The sequence below is a fragment of the Austrofundulus limnaeus genome, unplaced genomic scaffold (genome assembly GCF_001266775.1).
Source record: "Austrofundulus limnaeus strain Quisiro unplaced genomic scaffold, Austrofundulus_limnaeus-1.0 Scaffold7, whole genome shotgun sequence".
NCBI lineage: Eukaryota > Metazoa > Chordata > Actinopteri > Cyprinodontiformes > Rivulidae > Austrofundulus > Austrofundulus limnaeus.
In genome coordinates this window covers 4,055,601-4,063,735 of record NW_013952409.1, presented here as the reverse complement: position 1 = coordinate 4,063,735, position 8,135 = coordinate 4,055,601, and the positions used below count along the sequence as shown (strand labels likewise).

General features: G+C 35.8%; 2 protein-coding genes across 2 annotated transcripts in view; one reads left to right on the top strand and one right to left on the bottom strand.

Moving 5' to 3' along the window:
• Window positions 1-340: 340 nt before the first annotated feature.
• chmp1a (charged multivesicular body protein 1A) lies at window positions 341-6,291 on the bottom strand. The gene is made up of 7 exons (XM_014033789.1): window positions 6,145-6,291; window positions 5,242-5,261; window positions 5,074-5,151; window positions 3,496-3,642; window positions 3,233-3,361; window positions 2,931-3,124; window positions 341-1,643 (listed from the first exon to the last, which is right to left on the bottom strand). The coding sequence occupies exons 1-7, from the start codon at window positions 6,149-6,151 to the stop codon at window positions 1,622-1,624; spliced, it is 597 nt and encodes a 198-aa protein (XP_013889243.1). The 5' UTR covers window positions 6,152-6,291; the 3' UTR covers window positions 341-1,621.
• An 897-nt stretch (window positions 6,292-7,188) lies between these two features.
• LOC106536463 (charged multivesicular body protein 4c) overlaps window positions 7,189-8,135 on the top strand; it is a 3,041-nt gene continuing 2,094 nt past the window's right edge. Inside the window, exon 1 of the mRNA XM_014033756.1 lies at window positions 7,189-7,350. The gene's annotated coding sequence lies outside the window, so the exon portion shown is untranslated. The remainder of the gene's footprint in view (window positions 7,351-8,135) is intronic.

Here is an 8,135-nt window from a genome sequence, read left to right as displayed (position 1 = left end):
TCACAGGATTCACAAGTATTGTGCAGCATTGGTGCAGAAATAAAATTTCAAGTGACAAAAATTATCTGCAGTTTACAGTTTGAATGCATTAACTGATAACCTGCACTGCTAAAAATTGACTTGTATCTAAACAAGAATGTTTTTAGCCAACTAAATGTTAGTAAAACTGCAACACTTGTTGGATTCGGGGCTAAAATCATCCTTAAGAAAAATAAAATAAAATGATCAACAGTTTGCTTTTGGCACCACTTCCAGCTGCTTTCGCTAACCGAACCAGAGATAATGCAAATCACTCGTCTGCTTTCGACACAAACCGCCCGCGTCAAATGAAAAACCATCATCAGAGAGAAGAATTTTATTTTCACATGATAAATATACAAAACAAAAAGTGCTGAAAAGTTGGCAGAAGATGAGGATAAATAAACCTCCTGGGGTTAAAATGTATGAGAAGCAGAAAACTTTATCCAGAGGCTGAAGTTGCTCAGTCAGGTGGAGGTGGAGCTTCTTCCTGSCTGCTTGTTCCCAACAAACTGCAACTACAGTCAGTGAGGCACCAAACCCAGCAAAGCTCCAAACAGGCAGATAAACTTAAAACCCCAAAAAGCAAAGAAGCAACTCAAGCCCATTCCAACAGAGCTGTATGTTTAACTTGAACCATCATCGTATCTGTACCTCCAGGATCCACACTGATGTGGTTTATACTCCAGAGCAGAGACAGGTAGGGGTGATTCTGTCACTCAGAGAATAAAACATCCAAATATCTGACCGAGACGTCAGCATGGCTTAAATCAAACCCCTAAACCACGAGATCTAGAAATAATAAAAAAACATCCACCTGCGACAGCTAAAGGCAACCGAGCTCGAGGACCAAAGCAACGCGGGCTGGAAAACCTCTAAACTTTCTGTCCTACAGGCACTGGAGGAAGAAACATCTATACAAGCACCCACATCCCAAATAAGGCGTTCAAAGCACAAAGCATGAATACAAGCAAAAAATAATAACCTAAAACAAACAAAGGAAGCAAACATGAGGATTGTCTTCTGTTGTTTACAGACTTCAYGAACAACTGAACCAGATGAGAGAGTTAAACGTTTTAGTGTCACCATTGTCAATCTAAAATGATGTCTACTGTTAAATTTGTCTCCTTCTTTCAAGAATTGTCCAAATCTGTTTTTTTTTTTACTTAAAAACAGACAAAAAAAACACACACACTTAGAAATCACCTTTTACCATGTGAGAACCAAAGACCCCAGATTATCTTATAAACAGTGTGACAGATCAATAAAACCTCTTAAGATCATTTGCAAAATGTTTGTTTTTGTACAACACTCAAAAAGCCTGTGGTTGGAGAGAAGGKATTAAAAAAAGGGAAAACATGAGGTTGAGAGCAACTGAAACAGGAAGGTGAACCCGAGGGACGTTTGTTCCATCTCAGGTGCTATTTCTAGCTGCTGTGTGTGTTTATTTATGGGCCAGTGGGGGTGGGTAATCAATAGACTCATTAAGTCCTTCCAGTAGGAACAGTTCAGTAGAAACACAAATAGTTCCTGTCCAGGCCGAGCTTACAAACTCATTTTCTTCCATGCAGCTGTCAGCAGCTCGTATCTCCTGCAGCGACGGTCAGTTTCGCAGAGCTGCCAGCCTGCAGGAAAAGGACCGAGAGTTTTCATCTGAGGCAAAATACAGCATCTTTCAGGTGAAGCAGAAATACAGCTGACTACAGGAAAATATCTACAGTTATGGACCATARATGGTCTCAGCTGTTGTTTATACATTTTAATCTGTAAACTGATGTTAGATATAGGAAAAAAAAACATTAGAAAATGGAGTAAAAACAAAAGCTTTCTTCAGTCTGTTTCCAGTGAACAACTGTGTTAAACGATTTAGCATTAAAACWTTGTGCTAAATTCAGTTAAACTGGTTATTTCTTTTGCTGAGAAAAAGCAAGTTATAAACCTAACAAATAAAGCAGATGTCCTCGAATGGTTTGTTCGTACCACAAATAAAACATAATTAGTCTAATTTGTTTGTTCACAATAATAAATGCTTTAAAGCCTTTTCCAAATCTTAGTTGGCAAAAAATAAATAAAATAAAAAATACCGGTAACCGTTTCAACGCTCATTGTGAGAAAATAAATACAGTATATCAACTGCTTTTGAATAATAAAATGAAACATTTTTGTCAACAAAATGAATAAAAACACAAAAACAAATAATTTTTAAACATGATAAACTGTGGTTGGTTATATAATAAACACTGACCACATTATTATTAGTTATAATTTAAAATTTAAAAAAAAAATCACACTTAAACCTGAGGTAAAAGGTTTTGCTGAGTTGTGTTTAATTTTCTAAATTTAACATTTCTGAAGATGTTACCAACAAACGGTTATTCTGCCTCTAAAACCCGGAGCGAGCGTCTCTGAACTAACAAGCTGAGTCTGCTCCAGTGTGAAACCAGAACAGATGGTTTGGACCTGGCAGCAGTTCTCACTGCCACAAACCTGCCAATAATGAGACAACAGCAACATCTGTAAGGATTTGAAACATCTGCTTATATYGTGGCTAAAAAGCTCTTTTCTGCTTAAACACCGGGTAAAAATGAAACATATTTTAGTTTACTGTAATGGAAAGGAGCAGCTTGATTTGCATGAGAAATCTGAACCAGTAATTGTTTTAAAAATCATCATAATATTTCTTTATGAACCATTATACTCTAATCTGTAATTACTGTTGAAGGGAGTTTCTGTTTAATTATGCATTTATTTGACTAGTTTTTAACTTTTATCAAACAAGAACCACTTTTAGACAACATGAAAGACTTCAAACAGAAAACATCTTAGTTTTCTGGTTCAGTTTGTTTGGTGAAGTTCATTCCTTTGTTCAACCAGAAACTTCGGCACGTTAGAAATAAAAACAAGCTTCTTACCGTCGGGACAACTGGTCCTCCTTCTCCTGGTTCCGTGAGCTCTCYCCACTCAGTGTGGTAGCTCCAGCAGGCAGCTGGTCCAGCTGGTCCATCACCTCCAGGCCGTTCTGTTCTGCTATCTGGTGGATCAGGTCATCCACCTGCTCCTGAGGTGTGGTCAGAGTCATGGCTGAGCTCATGGAGTCCTCCATCACCTGGGTGAGGCGGAGAAACGGGACAGTAATGGGTTTTGGGTTTGGAGGTTTTGAAGCGTCAGAGCTGTACGAGGTCTGCTGTGAAACGGAAAGACTGTAGAAACTCACAGAGGTGTGGACGTCAAGGTTCTGAACTTGGCTTTCAAATTTATCCATGACTGCAGAGACCTTCTGCAGATCCATGGAGCTCAAGGCTTTGTCCAGGGCCTTGGTCACCTGGCCCATGCTTTTAGTCACCTGATATAAATAAAACGAGACAGGTTTGTGATGCATTCGTCTTACACAGACTCTTTAAAATAAAACTAATTCATCTTCTCCACTGTAAAACTGTATATTATGTTCTGCTGAGCTAAGCGAACAGAGGAACTTACTCCTTTCATGGTAACGGCGGTCTGAACTTTAGAGGCCACCGCATCGACTCGTGACGCCATGCGCAGCCAATTAAGACCTTCATTCTTTTTCCGGATGGAGTTCTCTGCGTAAACTCTGGCAACATCTACATTTTTCTGTTGCAAAGCCTGTTGATGAGACGAAAAAAAAAAATCAGTTCAGACTCTTCTCCTGTAAAATAACGCCACTTATGTAAAACTGTTGCACATCACACCAACAATATTAATGAGCCATAAAATGTTTGATAATGTAATAATTAATTATTTACGTTTTTAATGGACATTACTTTATCTTTATATGTCCTCCGTATCCATAATGAGTTAAAATAAGATACATATAACTTATTTATGTGACTTGTGGGACCTGCGTTTGAGGAGTAAAACAATGAGTCAGACCTGTCATAACTTCATCATGGGAGAAGTCACCTGATTTTCATTTCTGCCATCTTCAACCCAAAGCAGCATTTATGTTGTTAGGAGAGCTGACTAATACTCAGCCGCTCTAAAAATAGTTAGCCACTGAGCCAACGGACGAATTCCAGCCAAGCCTCTTCTGGATCAGTGATAAAGCTGTGCTGCCACCTGCTGACTCATACGTGCCACTCCCACATATATACTCCCATGTCACATGATCACATATCAATATAATTTTACTGAAGTATCATTGCTTGATGTTTTACAAGTCATGATAAATTGTTTTATTCATAAAGGAATATCATGTCTCCTTGTTCTAATGTGTGATATTACCATCAGTTTATCCTCACAAAAACAAAAAACAATTAGATGCACTGGAGCGATCGTTAGCATAATGCATGGATTGTAATATTTTGAGAAAAAATTCACACTTCTGCTTCGACTATCAGTGCTGTGCAAATTATCAGGTCACTTAAAGGCTTGTTGCGGTCTGATAAAACAAACAAATCAATATCAACCACTTTCTCTTCAGGAACTACCTGAGTTTCCAAGCTTCTAATAACTCTCTTCAGGAAAAAAAAAATATTGCTGGACTACAGCCAGAAGAGGAGAAGCAGCACAAGCAGAAAGGAAAGCAACCACTTAGTGGAAAATATTTACAGGCACTCAAACAACCCCACCCAAATATTACCATCAGATTCGGCATTACAGCCACAGAGACAGCATAGCACTGTATTCAATTTTCAAACAAAGAAAAACAGSYGCCAGTTTTTATTTACTTTATCTAATCCTTTAAACAACTGGAAAACTATCCAAACCGTACTGTATGTCTCCCCTAATGAAGGATAAACAGACTGCTTGAGGTTTTACTTTGATGATAAAACATGAGGGCTACTGGATAGATCGTTTCAAACAGAGCATTAAAAAACTACAGTTTACAGATGTGTTGTACACTTTTCAAATCTACAATGATTTTATTTACATGACACCTGTATGAAGCAGATGACAGCAGAAGCACAAACAGAGAATTACAACAGAAGAGCAGTTACAACATGATGGGTAAACAATAAAGACAGCAAAATACAGATCTGAATATATATTCAACCATCACTGAGTGCTTAAAGTTTGGTCTAAGCTGTCGCTCACCTTCTTAACCTTGGCCTGCTCCTTTTCTGACTCCTTCTCTGCCTTCTTAGCCAGTCTCTCAAGTTGTTTAGATGTAAACTGTGAACCATGAATTTAAATGTGAAAACATTTATGACAGATTGACTTTCAGTTMAATTGATGTGGATTAAGCATAATCCTGAGACATACCTTAAGCTGGAAGAGCGTATCTGTGGAAGAATCAGCGCAGGAGTTAGAAAAGTGGTGTGTTTGTTATGTAGACAATAACAGATTTAATCTATATGCATTTTTTTTACCAGGAAATAACTGTTCCGCAAATGTATCCAATAAGAATAAATCTTATTGAAAAACTGGCAGGAAAAGTGTGGCAACACATTAAACCTTTCCTTTTTGTTACAAATCCTGCATCAGTGACTGTTCAAAACAAAAACTAAATTAAACGGCTTCAGCAAAAGCTTCAGTGAAAAACGTGTCCATTTTAAAACTATTTATTTTCTACTTTACATTTTAATGAATAATGTTTACTTCATGAGGTCTAGCTGTGACTATATTTTAATGTCTAGTCTATCTTTAGAATAAAGTTTGGTGGGAAAGTAAAGACCAGTCAGAACAAAGTTCGTAAAAAATAGTAATAAATAAATACTTTATTTTTTAGGAAATAAAAACAGTACGAAATTTTTTGAATATATTTTTATTTTATTATAAGTGACGCTAAAAGATATTGTCTCTAACATATATTGTAATTATTTTATTTTGCTCTGGGAAATACTTCAGGAAGTGTCTGAATAAAATATTAAGCAACGGACATACTTTGATAGCAAATTAATGTTTCCAGAAATAGACTGGACCATCGTCAGATAGCGTAACGGTAATACCCAAAATCAAGCCAAAGTACATTTTAACAATCAATCTGAAAACCCCATATGTATATTAAAAAAAAAAGACCAAATTGAAAACTACAGGAGGTTTGACATTTACAGCTAGCCCGACTAAGCTAACACCCAAGCTAAATGCGCTAATGCTAATTACCATGGCTAATACAACTAAAAAAAACAAGACAGATTTTATTATTTAGTTGTCAAAAAGACATACCCTCCATGTCGGCGCTGATATGGTGCCTGTCAGTCACGGAGAATGTGTTTTCCGGCTTTTCAAGCTAGTCTGAAATTTGTTTTGGTTTTTACGTATTTCTTCCTGGTTTAACAGGTATCACGTGACCAGAAATCGCCCTTTTTCCCCCGTGCCGCAAATTGCAGTTGATGTCTCTGCTGYCCCCTACCGTCTCCCGTCAAACACTGCAAATAAATAAATAGATCTTGTTTGGTAAGTCTGGTTATCATCTTCACAAAAAGCAKAGCTTTCCGATCGATTAAGTTAACAGAATTACCAACATAAAACATCCTTAAAGTATTCATTTTATTATGAAAGTACAACTGAGTGTGAAATTACTTTATTTGTCCACTAGACGGCGACGTTGCGATGAGAAACTAACGTTTTATTTTCGATTTCATTTGTTTAATTACATATGGTTGGATATAGACAATAAAAACACATGTAACAGATGAGGAGGACATGAGGAAGATAAGATAACTCAAAGAATGATATTTACATTTATATCCCGAATTCAATCCACTTTTGTCTAAAACATCCTTTAAGTATTAATTTGTTTTAAAAGTACTTTCCGGAAACGTTAGCATATCATTTATTAAYGTTTGACAAACGAGTGTGCAGTTTTGTTAATCTGTCCACTAGAGGGAGACTGTGGAATTATTCAGCTTCAAACAACCTTCAAACTTTTTGATCTCATTTTTAAAAAATAACCATAGTTGTAAAATCACATGTGGTCAAACCTTATCCGATCATTTTTTTAATATTAATTTTATTTTGAAAGTATCCTCCGGAAATGTTATGAAGGTAATTATAATCTGTCTGTATTTAAAAAAAACAACTAATAATAATGTACCTGCTTATCACGGCGTAAATATAAAGGGTGTTTTCTTTTAAAATTGATCTCATATAAACAAGACGCGTTGTTTATTTGTTTGTTTGGGAGTAAAATCAGTCAGTGGATTTTTTTTTTTTTTTTACCGCTATAAGTGGATGATAATTTGTAATTATCATCACAAACAATATCTTTGTTCGTCAAGATATTAGGCAGCAGAAAAGGAAGAAAGAAAATACAAGAAGTCAAGTTCAACAAGCTTTAAAAACGATTGTTGATCAAAAAGACGGAATTTCTAAAGAAAAGGACGAGAACATCTTTGTGTGCCAAGAAAAACTGCAGAAAAAACAGAAAAGGTGAAATTTACTGTAAAAAAACTGTTTCATTTAATTGTAATAAAAATAAACTTTGTGGATAGCTGCTGAAAATATGAACTAGTTGTTGTTTAGCTAATTAGCTTGTTAGCTAAACAATGAGCTTCTTGCTAGATTAGCCTGTTAGCTAACTGTGCAGTAACTGAAACAAACTGGGAAAAAAATGCATAGAAGAAATAGAAAATTGAACACAAAAAAAATGTCACTAAAAGTTTTGAGTTACAGATGAATAAAGAGTTAAAAACATGAAGTAATTGTTCAGTATCATTGTTTATTTTCACCTAAATTAAGTATTTTCCTTTTTAGGTTTAAAAAAAGCCTTAAAGTTTATACCTTTCATCTAAAAGCTCTCATTATTTTTTACACTTTAAGGTGTATTTATCTTGAAGAGAAGACAAAAAATAAAGAAAACCCACCTAATATTCCTCTCACATTAAGATTTAATGTGTCTTTAGCATCTGTTGCTCTTGGATCAAATGACCCATGAGGCTTCAGTTCCTAAACAATTTTCCAAAGCAGGGGGCTTAAAATTTATACAAATAAATGGGTGACTGGATACCAACCTCATGGTCACATCCTCTTCATTCCATACTTTAAGTCAGTGGTTTTCAAACTTTTTATCTTCTGACCCACAAAATATCCATGGCAAAAACTTGTGACCCCAAATATTACTGGTCTGAGTACATGAACTTCGTTAATAACCCTAAAAACACAAGCCTTTTGACAATCTAAGCAGCTTGTACACAAATATAAATACTTATTTATAC